General features: G+C 37.1%; 1 protein-coding gene across 2 annotated transcripts in view; it reads right to left on the reverse strand.

Moving 5' to 3' along the window:
- Positions 1-5,959: 5,959 nt before the first annotated feature.
- The window catches only part of Tafa4 (TAFA chemokine like family member 4), a 256,609-nt gene continuing 242,609 nt past the window's right edge, over positions 5,960-19,959 (reverse strand). Inside the window, exons 6-7 of one of the 2 annotated variants that reach the window (XM_087182002.1) lie at positions 13,779-13,862; positions 5,960-7,326 (exon numbers count right to left, since the gene is read on the reverse strand). In XM_087182002.1, coding sequence (XP_087038128.1) covers positions 7,199-7,326; positions 13,779-13,862 — 212 coding nt within the window. In that variant the 3' untranslated portion in view covers positions 5,960-7,198. Of the gene's footprint in view, positions 7,327-13,737; positions 13,863-19,959 lie in introns of both variants that reach the window. The other variant, XM_021266021.2, reaches the window with a different exon arrangement.

The raw sequence follows: 19,959 nt of genomic DNA on the forward strand, positions 1-19,959 counted from the left end.
AAGAGTTGATTCTTCAAAAGAATCGACAAAATTGACAAACCCTTAGCCAACCTTATTAGAAAAAGGAAAGAAAAGGCCCAAATCCATGCAATTAGGAATGAAAAGGGTGAAATTCCACAGACCCAGGAGAAATCCAGAGGATCATCAATACCTACTTCCAGAACCTATACACCAATAAGATGGACAACACAGAAGAAATGGTCAGATTCCTAGATACATATGAATTACCAAAGTTGAACAAATAAGTCCTAAAAATTCTAAACAAACCAATATCAAGGAATGAAATTGAAGTCGTAATTAAAACTTATCAACTAAGAAAACCCTGGGCCCTGATGGCTTCACTGCTGAATTCTACAAGACATTTAGAGAGGAACTATGCCACTACTGTTTAAACTCTTCAAAGAAATTAAAAAGGAAGCAATACTCCCCAAATCATTCCTGGAAGCAAGCATCACCTTGATCGCCAAAGCAGAGAACGACCCAACCGAAACGGAGAATTATAGGCCAATCTCACTAATGACCATAGATGCAAAAATCCTTAATAAGATACTGGCAAACAGAATGCAGAAGATCATCAAGAAGATCATACACCCTGATCAAGTGGGATTCACCCCAGGGATCCAGGGATGGTTCAATATATGAAAATCAAACAATGGAATACACTATAACAATAGAGCCAAGGACAAAAACCATATGATTATCTCCACAGAAACAGAAAAAGCATTTGACAAAATCTGACATGCATTTATAATAAAAACCCTACAAAAAATTGGAATAGATGGTCTGTACCTCAATCTGATAAAAGCCATGTATGAAAAACCAACAGCCAGTATCATACCAAATGGTCAAAAACTGAAATCCTTCACACTAAAATCAGGAACAAGACAAGGATGTCCACTATCACCACTCTTGGTCAATATAGTTTTGGAAACATTAGCCACAGCAATTAGACAAGAGAGAAAAATAAAAGGAATAAAGATAGGAAATGAAGAAGTCAAATTGTCATTATTTGCAGATGACATGATACTCTACATAGAAGACCCCAAGAACTCCACCAAAAGTCTTCTAGACTTAATAACCAAATTCAATCAAGTAGCTGGTTACAAGGTCAACACACAAAAATCAGTAGCTTTCCTCTACACGAACAACAGACTCACTGAGAGAGAAACAGGGCAAATAATTCCTTTCACAATAGCATCCAAAAAACTGAAATACCTAGGAATCATCCTAATGAAAGAAATCAAAGACCTCTTCTCTGAAAACTATGGCACTCTGAAAAGAGAGATTGAAGATGATATCAGAAAATGGACAGACATCCCCTGCTCCTGGGTAGGAAGGATTAATATAGTGAAAATGGCCATACTTCCAAAACTGCTATAGAGATTTAATGCAATTCCAATTGAGATCCCAGCAGCATACTTCATGGACCTTGAGAAAACAATTCAAGAATTCATTTGGAACAAGAAGAGACCCAGAATAGCAAAAGCAATTCTAAGTAACACAGACATGGCAGGGGGTATCACAATCCCCAACTTGCAACTATACTACAAAGCTACTGTGATTAAAAACAGCATGGTACTGGCAAAGAAACAGACCTGAGGACCTGTGGAACAGAATAGAAGATGCAGAAACAATGCCAGACACACTCAGCCACCTCATCTTCAATAAAGGAGGCGAACACCCTCACTGGAGGAAAGATAGCCTCTTTAATAAATGGTGCTGGAAAAATTGGGTTTCAACTTGCCAAAGATTAAAACTAGACCTGTATCTCTCATCATGCACTAAACTAAAATCAAAATGGATTAAAGACCTAAATATTAAAATAGAAATGCTGAACCAATTGGAACAGAGGTTAGGTAGAACTCTTGAAGACATCGGTGTAGGAAAAGATTTTATGAACAAAACCTCAGTTGCCCGTGAACTAGCACAATCAATCAACAAGTGGGATCTCTTCTTATTCAAAAGCTTCTGCACAGCAAGAGAAACCACCAGCAGTGTGAAGAGACAACCCACAATGTGGGAAAAAATCTTCACCTGCTGTTCCTCACAAAGGTCTACTATCTCGAATCTATAAAGAACTTAAAAAGATCAAACCTCCCAAATTTAAAGACCCAATCTGAAAATGGGCATCTGAAATGAACATAGATTTCTCAAAGAGGTAGAAATAGCAAATAAATACATGAAAAAATATTCAACATCACTTGTCATTTGAGAGATGCAAATGAAAACAATGCTGAGATTCCACCTCACTCCAGAAAGAATGGCTGCTATCATGAAATCAACAGATAATAAATGCTGGCAGGGCTGTGGGGAAAGAGGAAAACTTCTCCTCTGCTGGTGGGAGTGTAAACTTGTGCAACCACTGTGGAAATCAGTATGGAGATACCTCAAAGAACTAGGACTGGAAGTCCCATTTGACCCAGCTATTCCTCTGTTGGGTATCTTCCCCAAAGAATTAAAAGAATCATACCACAATGATATATGTGCACCCATGTTCATAGCAGCACAATTTGTAATAGCTGAAACTTGGAAACAGCCCAAATGCCCATCAACTGGAGACTGGATAAAGAAAATGTCAGGTTTTTTAATGAAATTTTCTACTCAGCCATAAAAATGAGAAATTAGAGACATTTATAGCTAAATGGATGCACATTGAGGCGATACTCTTAAGTGAAATAAATAGGGCACACATGTATAAATACTGAATAGTTTCTCTAGTGTGAGAAACTGAAATTGTAAATAAGGACTAAAACATATAATAGATAATGTGAAATAGGAAGAAAAGGGGCAAAGGGGAAGAGGAAGTGGGAGGGGCAGGGGAAAGGAAAGAAGGGAATAGAATATGAGAAAATGGAAAAAAGGAAACAAAATCTTTGTAAATACGGAGGCATGGAGGGGTTGAAGGGAGGGCAGGGGAAGGGGGAAAAATAAGAGCCAAGAGAGACTATGTAAAGGTGCAAATTTCCAATGATGAATGTCATTATATTGTATACCTAAAATGTACCAATGATTAGAATGAATAATCGATAATGCAAAATAGGAAAAGGTCCAAAGGGGTAGGGGTAGTGGGAGGGGTATGGGAAAGGAAAGAAGGGAAAAGAAAAATGATGAGAAATGGAAAAAATGGAAACAAAGTCTTTGTAAATACGGAAGTGTGAAGGGGGTGGAGGGCTAGGAATGGGGGAAAACATAAGAACCATGATGCATCATGTAAAGGTACAAGTTCCCAATAAGAAATGTAAATTTGTTGTATACCTAAAATGTACCAATTAAAGAATTTAAGTAAAAAAAAAAATACAGAAATCCACATACTTTAGGTTCTTCTTTTAATAGTGCTTTGCTAATTATGAAGTGAAGGTGATCATCGGAATAGGCCTGGATTCATCTTAACAGCCCACAAAATATATTAATATTTAATCCATAAAACACTTATTACAGTAGGACACACTACCATTAATCTCACTCAAAATACCCCCTACACCTCACTTCAAACACACTCATCTCATCATTCTTGCCACTTTCTGAAGCAGTTCCGGAAGTCCTCTTTTGTAAGTCTTTGTAAATTGTGATAAAAAATGTGGTGAATGCTGCCACCAAGTGCCAACAGAAAGGCTCATAAAAACATTACTGTGTACCCATCCTATTCACCATGTCTGGCACTGTGCCACAAGTAAACGTTTTGAATCCACTGAGGACATCAAGGCAGCCACAACAGCACAACTAAAGACACAAGATAGGACTTTGAGAAAGTGGCAAGAACATTAGGATAAGTGTGTTTGAAGAGAGGGGAAGTATTTTGAGGGTGATTATGTCAATGTGCCTTTTACTGTGATAAATTTTTTGTTTAAATGTTATTTTTATCGTGCTTTATATGTGCAGAAGAATTTTCCAGTTGTAAAGAATTTATCTATGAAATAGACATCTTTGATATGGCATTTTCCATTGACATTTTCAGAAACCAATTCTCAACCTTTTCTACAAAGAAGTTCTTCCAAAATAAAATTCAAGCATATAGGCAAAAATTCAAATAAGGGGAGCTAGCTAAGCCATGATGGTGATGGACTGAGGTATCAAAGGGGCCACTTCTTTTCACTCAAAAGGTTACATGGGAGAATACAAGTTCAGTGTTGCCACATCTTCGTATTCAAGAACCTTGGCTATCCACATAACATCTGCTGGATCATATCCACCCTAATCCAGCCTCTGACCAAAGCTTCTGATGTGCAAAAGGGCTGGTGATTGTCAAGGAAGGACAGTGTTGTGTACATGGTTTTACAGGAAGCTCACAGTCCACATCTAACCACAGAACAGCTCAGTATGTGTAACATTATCCAATGTCGAAAGTTTCTTTTCAATAAACAAGGAATACTTAAATTTAAATAGAAATTCAGTTATAAATGTCTGACTTATTTATTTATTTTTTATTTTTTGGTACCAGGGATAGAACTTGGGTCCTTGCGCTTGCGCAGCAGGTGGCGAAAACACTGAGCTAAATCCCCAGACCTATCTGACTTATTTAAAAATGTTAGCCACATGATATTCTTCATCAGTTCATTGGCACATTATAAGATAGTACCAAAGAGACCAGGTGCTGGCTGTAAACAAATCTAACTCTGATAATAGGAAAGGATGAATATGATCAAAATACATTATGCACATTGAAACCTTCCCCCCAAAATGTGAAACTAGCGGGGAGGGTGGCAAGGGAATAATAGAGGAATAATTAAAGATGTTATGTGCATGTACAAATGTGCCAAAATTAAACCCATTAATCTGTATAACCAATGTGCACTAAAAAAAGTGGGAAAAAATAAAGTAGGACCAGCTACTACCCAGCTTCCAAGGCTAGTACATCTCCATGACACTTAAAATACAGAACAGTATAGGTTATTTTAAAAGTACTCAAAGAAAAATAAACCTACAATTTCCTGTATCTACCATGATCCCTCATTGTATAATTTCCAATAATACTGTGAGTTTGGGCAAGTTTGTTTTTATTGGGTCTTAAATCTTTCTCTGTGAAATAGGAATATTCATAAAGATCTCCTGGGCTGAGTCAGGGAATTCTTGGGGAGGTTCGGTATGTATTTGAGTTGCCCTTTTCCAATGGCAGGCAATGAAATGGTGTGTACAGGGTGGAGCAGCACAACTGGACATGAGGGGGCGTTAAAAAATCTACAAGATTATTGGCTTGTTTAGAGAGACCTAGGCTGTGTCCACACTACCCAGTGGTCAATTAAGTGTTTTAAGATATTTTAATGAAAATTTCCTGTGTTGGAACCACATGTGGCACAGTGGACCTAATGCTGACATGACCACTCTCCGCACGACTCCCCTGGTGTCTTTGTTTTAAATTCCATAAAAATATTTTTAAAAATCCTCTTCCTACTTTCCTACAAGAAGGGAAGAGGAAGGATAACATTGAAATGCTTCTTAAGAAAAGTCTCGTTTCAGGGATTGCTTTTGATGTAGGTAAAAAGTACACTTTGAAGCAATAATGGTTGAAATGGCAGCTTCCAGGCCTGCCATTTTCCTAAATGGGTCACTTACTCCCTGGAAGTCTTTTACTCCCTATAAATGCACCTCAAGGTGAAGTAGTGTCTTTGTTGCTTGATCTTATTTGGGGTCACATAAGATCAGATGGATGGGCAAAAAAACTAAGATATTGTTCCATGTACCATAAAGCCTTCTTATATTTTGTTAATGTTTTCTTACAATGGAAAGTCTGACACAAAAGACAGCAGAGGTTACATAACACACCATAAATATGCCTAAGTCGAATTGATCACGAGAACTTAAATTCTCCTTAATGGCATATAGATGCCAATGTTGTCACACCGTCACATCCCTGAAATTGTTATTTATACAATTAGTTGCTCTCATATTTACATTTAAAATTTTGTAGGCTTGGCATTTAACACAAAGTTTTAAGGTATGAAATAACCACAAAAAACATATATGCCATCAGCAAAATGAAGTTTTTACTATTAACATGAGAATAACAATTCTGGTAGGTATCCAGCCAAATGCAAATAGAATTTAGCAAACAAACGGCTATCATCCATTTCCATTTCTGTTGCATGAATGAAATCAAATGATTGTTGCCACTGTAAATAACATTATCCCCCCAATTGTGACAGGACAGGGATAATTAGGGCTGAAAGTTTTCTTCTGTATGTTTCTTAATATACAAAACCTGTCCCATATTATTATAGTAGCATATACATTAATAACATTATGCTTTTAAAATGTGGGCCAATCCCTTATCTGCTTCACATGTTTCTGCATGACAGCATCTGAGAATATGCAGAGATGTGTCTGCTGCAGCCATTAAAACAAGAAAAAAAATGACTCAGATTCTACTTACATTTGAAGAATAGGGAAATAATTAACTTATGAAACCATTTATAGTCTAAAAATTCCGCTTTTAAAGACTCATGTCCATAGGTTAACAAAATATTTCCATATAGTTGGCATAAACTGGATCTAAGAAATCACCCTTACTCTAAACAGAGACTACTTCATGTTTAAAATGGTTTTTCTGTGTGACACACATAAGCCATAAAAACCCCCCAAAGTTTTATTTTTCTATGTGAATATGTCATGATTGAGCTTTGGATGCAAAATATTAGAATTGATATGCATTTCTAGAACTCAGTTAAATGGGAAGTGAGGTTAAAATGCTCCCATTTTATTTCTGCTAGCCTAGCAATGAAGTCTAAAAAGCAGAAGTTTTAAATTATCAAAAGTAAAAATATAAATGCACACACAGTAACCCCAATACGTCCTTCTGTTCTTCAAGGTTTATAAAATAAATGTTCTTCACCAATCAGTTGGAGTTCATTCATTTACACCTGCAAATATTTTGCCAAAATCTTATTTAGATACCTTTCAAACCACTTTACTACAATGGTTAAAGGAAAAATTCAAAAGAGAAATAAAATGAAGACCCTTTGAAACATATGTCCACAATTCTTTGTAAAGGCTGAAAGAAGCTGAAGACCACGTGTTCTGTTATGGGTCATCTATTTTGATGTCTCTGATTTGTTCCTCCTGGATATCTCAGAAGTGAGTTCCTTTCAAATCCAGATCAGATGACAGTTTTGTGGCAGCCAGTGGTTACATCCCAGTATAATAAAATCATAAAGCAGGGAGGGGAAGGAGAGTTAAGTAAATGCCACTTCTCATGGCACTTGTATCACAAATGTGAATTTGCTGAAATCCACAACACTCTCCCACCAAGGATGGTGATCCACATGAGAGCTCTGCATTCAAACAACCCTTCTCCGGGATTAACGCACAGCTCTGTCTCTGCTACCGTGTCACCTAGAACAAAATAAATAGGTGAGCATTTGATATCCTGAACACATCACAGAGAACCCTTCCTGCCACGGGACAGTAAGTCCCAGTCTGTGTCACTGGTGTAGTTTATCAGTTTGTACCATTATCTGTAACCAGTCTCACCAAATCCACTCTTCAAACCAAGTCCTTTACATTTCCTTTTAGATTGTAAAGAAAACATGCACAATGTCTTCTATCGTAGGGTATTGTGTACCCTAGATTTGTTCTTGGTGAGGTTATAAAAACCCCATCAGATTAGGCACACTCATTGCCCATCACTTCATGCATACTGAGCATGCTTTGTTAGTGGCACTAACATGTTTTCAAATGAATGCTGGTTAAAAAAAATCTTTGTGTGTCAAGATCAAACTTTTGCCTTTTTTTCTCTTTTAATGCACTTGATCTATTTTTAAATGAAGATTATATTATAAAACTGCTATATTTAATAGAAACAAATTTGTGAAGAAGGGGGTTGTATTTCTAATTTTTAAACATTTAGGCTTGGGCCAGGGATTTAGCTCAGTGGCTTCCCCGCCTGCCTTGTAAGCGCAAGGTCCCGAGTTCAATCCCTGGTACCAAAAAAAACCAAAAAAAAAACCATTTAGGCTTATTACTTAAAATCTGAGTAAAGAGTACTTCAGTTTCTATAGTTTTATTTGGTCATGTAAAAAAATCTGCAAGTTAGTCAATACTCTAGCTTAGAGGGGAAGTAGCTTAAGATTTTAACATGTATATCCAAAGAAAAAATTTTTAAATATACTCTATTATTTGACAGCATAATCATCATGCCTGGTCTCTAGGTCCAATCAGGTATTTATTCAAACCTCAGCTTTGCTAGTGACTAACATATGTATGACCTTTATTTACATACTCAACAACAGAATAGCTCTTTTGTTTGGGTATGCTGCAGCAAACCAAACAAAAGCCTTGTCCTAATGGAACTTGCATTCTAGAGAAGGACCTGTAAGACCTTTCCTATACAGAATTAAATATAGTGCCTATCTTCAGCCTTGCAGCCCTTACAATCCTTGCAGCCACTACACAACTCTGCCTTTATGTCTGTCATTCACAATAGCAGCCATAGATAATAGGTAAACTGATGCGTGTTGCTTTGTTCCAAAAAAGCTATCTAGTAGTTCTGAATTCATATTTCATATAGTTTTCATGAGTTAAAAAAATGTGGCTATTCTTTTGATTTGTTTTCCAATCATTGAAAACTGTGAAATCCATTCTTAGCTCTCAGGTCATAGTAAAACAAGACAAAGCACTGTATTTGATCCATAAGCTATAGCTTACTGACTTAATCCTGAAGAGAAGATAGGACAAATATATGAAAAAAAAATCTGAGGAGGAAATATGTACCATGGAGGAAAGGAAAGCAGGATCATGGAGAACAGAAATCCTGGGATAGGAAAGGTAACTGTTACACACAGGATTCTCAGCAAAGGGGAGAGCTGAGGAGATACTTTAAGGCAATGAGGGGAGACCACACCAACTGGAAGAACTTTCCAGGCAGAGGAAGAGGTAAAGAATAAGGGTGTGAGAGCAGTGCAAAGGCTTTTGCCTTTCCCTGGCTAAAGTGTAAAGATGAAATGAGGAATGCATGGCCTGACTATCCATTTAAAGGGATCACTTTGGCCCAGGTGATGAAAGGGGAAGCCACCAGGACTTCTCATAGATAAGATGTAAGAAAAGAACACAAGGTGAACTCCAAGGTATTTGGTGAGATCAACTGGGTGATAGAATTAACCATATTTTTAGTTGGGGCAGATTATCTCTTAGCCTTCATCTCTTTATCAGCAAAAGATACTTGTCTCCTTCAGTTGTAGTGAAGAGTGAAAACTACATGAATTGAATGCATGGCCCACTGCCTGTCACATGGTTAGTACTTGGGAAATGGTGGCTTTTGTCATGTTCACTCTTTCTGGATGTGTCATGCCTCTATATAGAACCTAAAAGCATTCATAGCCAAGTATCACTCTATACCAAGGACATAATTCTCAAAAATATCTTACTTCACATGGCTTGGTCTCCATACCCAGAGCATTATGGGAAACAACACTGAAAGTTAGATAAGATACTCTCATATTTTGTTTCCTTTAAAGTTATTGTTGTTCCTATTGCATGTGGAAGATTTTATTGCTATTTTTTAAGTTTTGATGGGTACAAAGTTACTAACATGTCAATACTAGCTCCACTCTCAGGCATCAGGGCATCCTGACTGTAGAGATCAGAGAAGACAAGACTTCAGGGTGAAGTAGTTATCTCTGATAGATCTTGAAAAACAAGTGGAATTGCAGAAGGTTGAGAAGACAGCAATGATTTTGGAAATTAAATGGGTTATGTGATGATTGGCAATGAGGGCCCTGAATTCAAGATGCTTATACTTTGAATTAGTTACCAAGGGGGACCCACTGATGGTGTCTCAGCAGGGAAGGAACTGAGCAAAGAGTTTACCCTGGTGACAGAGAAAGCAGGATATAAGTTGATTAAAGATGACAATAGGTAGGGAGCTCAGTAAGACTAGTGCCTCTCTCTTACTACCTATCACAATCACCCTAAGGACATTTTTAAAGCATAGTTTTCTAGGCCCTGTCCAGGTTTACTATCCAGAATATCCTAGATATGGGATCCAAACTGTGTTTTTAACAAGCCCTCAGATGATTGTTCTGTAACCACGATGCCATTAAACCTTGACATTCACCTGGGATGGGAGCCCAAGAGACAGAATAAGATCTCAGGAAGCCATTTGAGGAAGATACTGGGTAGGACTTGGATGTATTATACGTGACAGTAAGGTGGTTGCTGAAGAGAGAATTGTTGTTTCTATTTTTTAAATTTGTCATTTATGATGACTCATACATTATTTTTATCTCCGTTCTGACCAATATGGGTATCATAAATTATTATGATAGCATTAACCAATCCAAAAAATTGAAGTCTCTTAAGCAAATATGTGTAAGTTACTTCTATTCTCACCTCATCCCTCTTGGAGTTTTCCAATATGAAATATTAGAAATTTTTAGATACTTAAACTTTGAAGAACAAAATGAAACAAGAGAACAAGGTAGATAGCTTGCAAAGAGCTATGGGAAAAAAGTACCCTATTTGCTAAAGCAGTTTTTCAAGCTGAGAACTACTGAAATTTTGGGGTCAGATTATGGCTTGTTGTGGGGACTGTCTTGTACTTTGTGGGATGTTTTCTGGCATCCTTGGTATTGACACACAGATGCCAGGAGCATCCCCACCTCAACACAGGACAACCAAAAAAATGTCCTCATATATTGCCAAATGTACACTCAGAGGCAAAACTTCCCCCTGATTGAAAGCTACTCCTCTAAAGATACAGTTCTTCACTCTTAGTGGAGGGTGAATAAAGTAAGAATATTAAAAATATTAATTTCTCAAGATTCAGTGTGATTTACTTCTACTGGCAAACAACACAAAAGCCCTGGCAAAGGCTTGGCTTCAGTGCTAGGAAGACTTTACACTCTTGTTAGAATCCTTAATTCTGACAACTTGAAATAAGCAAAAACTATTCAGCCCAGAGAATGCAGCAAAACCTAGAATTCAATTAGGTCAAGTAGAATTGAGGCAAGACAACAGAGAGAGTTACATTTTCTCACAGGAAGTAGTAGCTACACCTTCTCCAGAGATGCTGAAAATTACATTGGTAGAATAAACTTGATGGCAATGTTTTATATCTGGGAAAGATGACTGGTTAGGGAATTCTCTCTTATTTTCATATCTTCATCTAAGGCCATTAATATCTCAACTGCTTACTCTTCTCATATTTGCATTTAAATGGAATATAAAATTCTGACATAGGTGGCTTATTGCAGATGACTTGACTTTTCTAGCCTCTCTGTGTTTTGATTCTGCTGTGCATGAACTGTTTAAGGAAAATGGAAACTGCTTTGTTATATAGGTAACACCCCTCTAGGCAGGCAATTGCTCTGCCTTTATAGGACTGCTGTCTCTCCTGTGGTGTGTGGTCTGCACCAATTTCAAGACAAAAATGTAGCTTCTAGGGCACTAAGCTCACCACGGAAGCTGGTCTCAGCTCCACAAATGACTTTATTCTGTATTGTGGTCTAACTCATGACAAATAGAAAATGTTTTATGTAGTTCAAGTCACAGTGACTTAGATTAATAAAGGAAACAAAGTTTTATGACTTTCAGATTATTCTCAAGTGGCATATCACTAAAGTAAAGCAGTCCAAGTATCATGATGGCTTGGGGAACTGTATTATGTTTCTACAACTTTTCCAAGTGCTAAATGAAATGTCACTACCATTGAGGATTTAGTTAGTGCAAACTTATATTCCCAGCACATAGAGCCAAAATGCCCCTAAAGGTTTGCTTCCTGCTAATGCCCTCTCTAACTGCACATAAATAGTGAAAGGGAGAGAGAACTGTACTACCAAGAGAACTACTTAGACACATTCTTTTCTGGGATATAGTTGGCTTCTGCTCATGGTCTTGTTTTACATCTATACCTAAAAATCAATACAAATACCATCTTCCAAGTATTATTCCTTGGTCTACAAGAAATATAATAGAAAAAAAATTTAGCACTGATAGATGTAAGACCTTACCTCATTAGAGACTTCAGTATTTTTATTTAGGAAGGACTTAGGGGAAAATGGCTGAAAGGGTCAGGCAGGATAGCAAAATAATCCTGAGGCAGAGTTTGCTTAGCAAGCACACTGGGTTTACAGAGCTGGGAAGTTTATTGGGAGTGACTTGGAAGGAAGGCGGGGAATGACAGTGGGAATGTTAACCTCCTTGCTCCTTCAACAAATGACTCCATGGATATAAAAGAACACAATCCTCCCTTGGTATCCATGAGGACATGGTTCCAGAACTGCCATGGATACCAATATCTGCAAAAGCTCAATCCCCTTATATAAATTGGTGCAGTGTTTGCACGTAACCTATGTACATCCTGCTATTTACTTTACATCACTTATGGGTTCCTTGTTATACCTCCAGTAATGGAAATGCTATGGGAAGAGTTTTGTGTTATATTTTAGGGAATAATGGCAAGAAAATTCTGTACAAGTTCCATATAGATGCAATTAAGTTTTTCAAATATTTTCCATCTATGCTTGCTTGATTCCTTGAACTCAGACCCTGTGGATACAGACACAGAGAGCCAACTATAAATCAAGTCATAACAATATCACTAACGGAGACAGGTTACTTGATAACAACAATTAATACTGAAAATGGTCTCAATTTTGCCATGATGATTTTGAATACAATAAGGAACTAGTCAATTGACTTAATATTCTATTGATTATTTGGGATATGATACTATCAGCTAAAGTTTTATTCAATTTAAAATTTATAAAATCTTATATACTTTTATATGTTTGATTTAATCTCATATTAACAGCATTATATTTACATACATATTTTGTAGAATCTTGTTTATTATACTTTACATACATTCTCAGGGGGAGAAGTAGTCTGCATTTAAATGTGGCCATAGTACATGCTCAGAGATACAGGGCCATGCATCCACTCAGGAATGAATTCCCTAAAAAACATAGGTTCATTAGAAGAGTGAAGCACATTCCATAAAGAGGGGATAGCACTGCAGAGGTGCCATGATGAGAGGGACTAAGAGAAGGCCAGGAGGCAGGAGGAGAGCAAACCAAGGACTAGAAGCTGCCAGATCAACTATGACAGGCTGAACAGGCAGAAGCCAGTGGGCCAAGGACCCAGGGGAAGCCACTAAACTAGCTTAGAAGACAAGCATTTCATAGAGGTCTGTAGCCATCGTATAGAGGACAAAGTCTAGATGAGATGGTGGATGGAATGAGAATAGGAACTATGGCCATAGGGAGTCAGGGAAGGATAGGGTAGTAAACATGTCAAATACAAAGTAACCTATGGGAGCCAGGGAAACTGGAAAGAACTTAGATTTTTAGTTGAAAATGGAGTAGACAAGGACAGCAAAGAGGACTATTGGAAAGGGAACTGTTGACTCATAAGACTTGATTAAGGGTCTTCAACCATTCAATCTCTGTTAAGGCAGCAGGTATTTCTCCTTGAGTTAATCATCTGTGTAAAGATTCTTGCCATGCTGCTTTGATACACTCCTCTGTCACTTCTGAAACTTCCCTTTAAATTGGGCTCATGAAGGAGCAGAAATGAATTTATTGGCCCTGCCTAAACTAATAGTTCACCCACCAAATCACTTGTTCTGTAAAACCTGGAACAGAGGGTGATGATAAGAGTGACTTTTCTACAAGGCCAAAGCCAAAAGCTGACTTGTCAACATACAATAATGCTGCTTGCTTTGTGCCAGGACAAAATCAAAGGGAAGCCCCAGAATTAAAAAGGCATTGCAGTTGTAAATGGGAAGTGTGTTTCATCTATACTTGCCTTTGTGGTTTTGACTTTATTCCCACTGCTACAGGACCAACCTGAGTAATCGGGCAACACTTTGCAATCCTCTCCTTCCAAGCACGGGTTCATGTGGCACCACCATTTCTGAATCACAATGGAAGCTGGAAGACAGAGGCCATATGGACAAAATAAAATTAAACACAAATTAGTGAATGGACTTAAAGACAGTTAATGAGAATTACTTCACCATGGTAAGTAATTTTAAAGAATCCAATCATCCAAATACTCTACAAAGTCAAATATTTCCTTTTTCACAGTTGGCTCTCTGTGATACAGCTGGTGAGCAAAGGTTTTGTGGTAGGCCTGCCTGAGTTTGCATGTGGCTGTTTTACTTTCTAGATTTTTTTAATGACCTTGGACTAGTTCTCCAACTTCTCTTCACCTTAGTTTCTTCACTTAAGAAATGGGGATAAAAATATATTTTTGCCCCAGATTACAAAAGGAGAAAATGAATCCATGTAAGGAACTCTGCAAACTTTGGGCAAGTCATTATGTTCTCGGGGAAGGTTAGAGATTTGATCATAGACATTTTAAGTTTCATGGTCCAGTGGTAGGTGTTGATCCTGCAATGGTGTCATGGTGGATGCTCTTTGTTAATTAACAGCAAAGAGAGAGTGCAGTAAAATTTCACCCCTAACGGGTGCTCCCCTCTTCAGGCCATTCCAGTTAGTGGATCCTAACTAAAATGAGAGGGCCTGGCTTTTCCTCACCTAGTTAGCTGAGTGAATAGTTTAGACTAGTTAGCTCACTTGTGTACTCATTTTTACCTCGCCATTCCCAGAGTAGTCTCCCCATAAAATAATTCGTGTTTTAAGCTTATAAAGCAGAAAATAGCACCCCAGCTCTCTGGGACAGAAGTAGACAAAACGTCATCATCTTAGCTAGTTAATCCCACAGATTCACAGGGCAAAAAGAAAAAAAACGATTGTGATTAAGCTTTTAAGGTGAACACAATTATTAGGGTCAAGGTAAGGCAAATAGAATTGGCCCCTTTTTTCTTGTTGAAATACAAGACTCACATAGAAAACATATCCCAGTGGATATTTTGGCTGTTCCTTTGGATAGAAAGAATTATAGCAGTGATGGCGAACCTTTTAGAGACGACTACCCAAACTGCAATCCAAAACCCATTTATTTATTGCAGGGTCCCAACACTGTAATTAACCCTGAATATCGAGGTTTTAGTTTAGAAAAAAACAACTCATACACTCACATCTTTTGTCTTAAAAGAAAAACCAACATCCAGGCCACCATAGGTTTGCCACTACTGAATTATAGTTCTTTTCTTTTCTTTTATTTTATTTTTTAGGTTTTTTATTTTAAAATATTGACATGTAAAGAGTGTATAATCAAGGTATATAACATTATTTGATATGCATAAACATTGTGTAATGAGTACCAAAAATTCAACCATCATCATTCATGCTGTATATTAGAGCCTCAGAACTTATGATTTCTACTGAGCATTTATACCCTTTGACCAATACCTTTCCATCCCCTTCCAGGCCTGGAAACCATAATTCTACTTTTTTAGATTCCATGCATATATATGATGATACAGTATTTATATTTCTGTGCCTGGCTAATTCTACTTAGTATAACGTCCTCCAGGTTCATCTATGCTGAAAAAAGATGGCAGAATTACTTTTTTATAATGAATAATATTCCATTATGTATATAAACTACATTTTCTTTATTCATCCCATCAACAGACACTGAGATTATTTCTAATTCTTAGTTCCTGTGAATAATGTTGTAATGGAAGTAAGTGTGCAGATATCTCTAAAAGATACTGATTTCAGGCCTCAATGGTAGAGTAACTGCTGAGCATGCATGAGGCCTTGGGTTTGATCTCCAGTACCACACATATACAAAAAGGAGATATTGATTTCATATCCTTTAGACATATACCTAAAAGTGGGGTTGCTGGATCATATGCTTTTCTCTTTAATTTTCTGAGAAACTTGTATACTATTTTCTATGGCGGCTGTATAAATTTCTACACCTACCAGCAATATGTGTTCCCTCACCAATACTTGTTTTTCTTGTCTTTGATACAAGCCATTCTAATAAGTATTAGGTAATATTTCATCATGGTTTCTATTTGCATTTCCATGGTTAGTGATGTTCAGCAATTTCATATACCTGCTGGACATTTGTATATCTTCTTTGGGAAAATGTCTATTAGGGCTTTTTGTCTAATTTTAATTGTGTTTTGTTTTGGGTTAGTGTTTTAGTTGCTTATATGTTTTGGACATGAACTTCTTACAGAAATATGAAGTGCAAATAATGCCTCCCATTCTACAGGCTGCTTTTTCTCTTTGTTGATCATTTCCTTTACTGTGCAGACACTTTTCAATTTGATGTCCTTCCACTTACATATTTTTGCCTTTGTTTTAATGTGCTTTAGGTGTTCTACCCAAACAAATGATTGCCAACACCACCATCCAGGAGGTTTTTCCTTATATTTTCTTCTAATGGTTTTATAATTACAGGTTTCAAAATTATGTCTTTAACTAATTTTGAGTGAATTTTTGTGGGTTTTTTTGAGCTAAGAGATATCTTTATTAGTAGAGTCATAAAGTGGCTTGAACTAAGTTAAACACATAAAAAACAACAGTATTCTTATAGCAATACCCAGAGAAATAGTAAAATTTTTTAAAAGAAGCTATTCAAATTGCAACAAATTCAAACTGCCTACAAACTCAATGAGAAACATATTAAATATTTTTCAATCTTCATGTAAGGATATAATTTTAATAAGAAGAGTTATACTTTTATTAAATGAAAATTCAACATAAATGTGGAAAGTCTCAAACTTATTAAAATAATTCCAAAGATCCAATACAGCTTTTCTTGGAAGTCATTAGACTCACCACTGACTAATCACTAAGCATGGTGCTCATCATCAAAAATATATATATATATTTTTTTTCTTAGGGATCAGTCCTATCAGATATCAGAGCCTATTGTTAAAACTGAAACTGTGAGCATGATATAAATATAAAAAATATAAACAAAAGGGAAACAATCAAATGTCTAGACTCTGTTATGCACGTGTCACATTTTACAAAAAAAAGAATGGAGATGATAATACTAATTATTTTATAGCACGGTTCTGAAGCAAAAAGGTAATGCAGGTAAAAGTTTTATAAACTATAAAGCCATCTGTAAAATGTGTATGTTATTTTTTAAAAGATCCAATCTTATTCTTTTGCATTTGGCTATGTAGTTTTTACATCACCTTTTATGGAAGATACTATTTTTCCCCACTATATATCCTTGGTCCCTTTATCAAAGATTAGTTCACTATATATGTGTTTATTTCTGGGCTCTCTCTTGTGTTCTACTGGGATAAGTGTGATCTTACCCCAGTACCACACTATTTTGATTATTATAGATTTGTAATATAGTTTGGTCAGGCAGTATGCTATCTCTAGCTTTATCTCATAATTGCTTTTAGTGTTTGGGTACTTTTGTGGTTCTGTAAAAATTTTAGGATTTCTTTTCCATGTGTCACTAAAAATGCTACTGCATTTTGATAAAGATTGCCTAAATTCACTTTATAGATCACTTTGGACCTTTTGACATTAGTTCTTTGATCCATGAACACAGGTGTCTTGGCATTTGTTTGTACCATCTATAATTTATTTCAGCAATGTCATATAAATTTATTCCTAAGAATTTTATTTTTATGCAATCATAAATAGGTTCTTTTTAAAATAATTCTTTATTAGTGTATGAAAAGGCAACTTATTTTAACCCATTTTTGTAAGCTGATTTTATATCTTGAAACTTTACTGATTAATACTCAGCATTTAAATCACAAGCAATCCTAATTGTTCTAACATTCTTACAAAAATTGGAGAGGAAAAATTATTTTCAAACTCATTTCATGAAACCAGGACTAGCCCCATAACAATGCCAGATAAGAAAATTACACACCAATATCCCTGATGAGCCTAAATGCAAAAATCTTTTTAAAAAAATAGTAGCAAGAGAGCACCAAGGAGCAGAGCCACACACACACAGCCAGCCAAGAGGAGGTGAGCTGTGTGGGCACCAGCTACCCCCTCCCCCCATGGCTGTACCAAGCCATTACCTGGATCCACACCGCAGAGCTGCAGGGGTCATAAGGGACATTGTTCTGAGCTCGAGAAGATAGAGCAGAAGTGAACAACAGACAAAGGGCCTCTCTGAGGCTCCTTGATGAAAATTAAAGCCCACTGGAAAAGTGAAGAAAATCTCTGCAATAAAGGCAAACCAGACCACCTTAGGTGACGAAGAATCAGTGTCAAGCAGAGTGGGGTGGCTGTAAGCAGACACCAGCCAGGGCTCTGCCCTGACCCCAGAAGCTGGGGCACACTGGCCCAAGCCAAGGGCCCACCTGGAAAAGAGCTGCACAGACACACAAGCAACAGCCAGAGGTTTGCGCTGATACCATTGGTAAGTGCGCAACACCCTAGCCAGAAGCTTGCTCACACAACAGGAACTGGGGTGCACAGCCCCCAGCCAAAGGCCCTCCAAGACAACAGATACATATGGTCCCTACCCAAAGGCGCACCTAAATGCCATCCCCAGTGTGCACAGGCCACAGCCAGAAGCCCACCCAGACAACAGGTCAGCTCAGGGATCCAGAAGGTCATCTTTCTGGACCCAGGAATTAGTGTATAGGTGAGCAACAGAGAAAAGGCTGATTGGTGGCTTGCTGAGAATTGAAGACAACTAGGTGAGCAAAAAGTTGCCACAACAAAGGCACAGTAGGCTGCATCTGTTGAAATGAGAAGACACAAAAACAAGTCTGAAAACCAGACTTCCAGATCACCTAAGGCAACCCCAAAGGGAAATGAGATGGAATAATCTGATACTCAATCACCTGGACTCCCTGAAATGACAACAAAAAAGATCTGGAAAAGTGAAATCAGAAATAATTTCTCAGACAACAGCAGAGATTGTGCCCATAGTGTAGGACATGATTAATAACTCTTAGAGAGGACACGGATTAAAAAAAAAATAGAGCAGCTGAGGAACATGATGGAATTCCAAAATAGGAAACAAATGGAATCCAAAAAACAGACGCAAACAGATTTCTAGAAGATTAAAAACTCCATTAAAACTTTACGCAGAAGAATGAGCCAATGTGAGGACAGAATTTCAGATATAGAAGATAAGATTGCAATTAATGACCAGGAAAAGAAAAATTGCTTTAAAATAGTAAGAGACAAGGAAAAATCAATCCAGCAGCTGCTAGACAATGCAAAGAAGAATAACGTAAGACTGACTGGAGTCAATGAAGAAACAGGAGAGAGTGTAGATGACATAAAAAAAATTGTTCACAAAAGTAATGGCAGAAAATTTCCCAAGAGGGGGAAAAGAATTTGACATACAGATAAGTGAGGCATATAGGACTCCAACTAACCTTAATCAAAAAAAATCTACACATAGGCATATAATAGTTAAGATTCCAGAAACCCAACAGAAGAACAAAATTTTACAAGCAGTTAAAGAAACAAATCACCTACAAAGGAAAGCCCATCAAAATCACAGCAGACTTCTCAACGCAAACCCTCAAGGCTAGAAGATCTGGGAGTGATGTATTTCAAGCTCTAAAGGAAAACAGTCTCCAACCCAGATTGATGTAACCTGCAAAACTATCTTTCAAGATACTTTCATGACAAAGAGCACCTTAGGAATTTCATGAATACCAAACCAGCAATCCAAAAAATTTTAGACAATATCCTAGGAAAAGAAAATGAGGATCACAACCCCAGGAAGCCCAGCAGAATGAATCCATCGGGTGCACAAGAAATTAAACACAAAGGGGGAGAATCCAACAAAAAGAAAAAGTCATGGCAATGATAAGTCAATATGTATCAGTTATAACCATCAATGTTAATGGTCTCAATTCACCAGTCAAAAGAAATAGACTGCAGAATGGGTCAAGAAGCAAGATTCAACAATATGCTGCATACAAGAAACACACTTAATTCAATAAGAAACTCAGATTGAAAATTAAAGGGTGGAATACAATACTCCATGCAACAGGAACCCCCAAAAAAGCAGAGGTAGCTATCCTCTTTGCAGATCAAGTGGATTTCAAACTAAAATCTGAAACACTCTGGTCCCAAGAATTTCAGATAAAGGATAGTCAACTTGTATGTACAAATCTATTGTGAACATGTGTTTTCATTCCTCTTA

This window comes from Heterocephalus glaber, unplaced genomic scaffold (assembly GCF_053883595.1).
Source record: "Heterocephalus glaber isolate CG9 unplaced genomic scaffold, H.glaber_assembly_v1.0 deba00001472, whole genome shotgun sequence".
Classification (NCBI taxonomy): Eukaryota; Metazoa; Chordata; class Mammalia; order Rodentia; family Bathyergidae; genus Heterocephalus; species Heterocephalus glaber.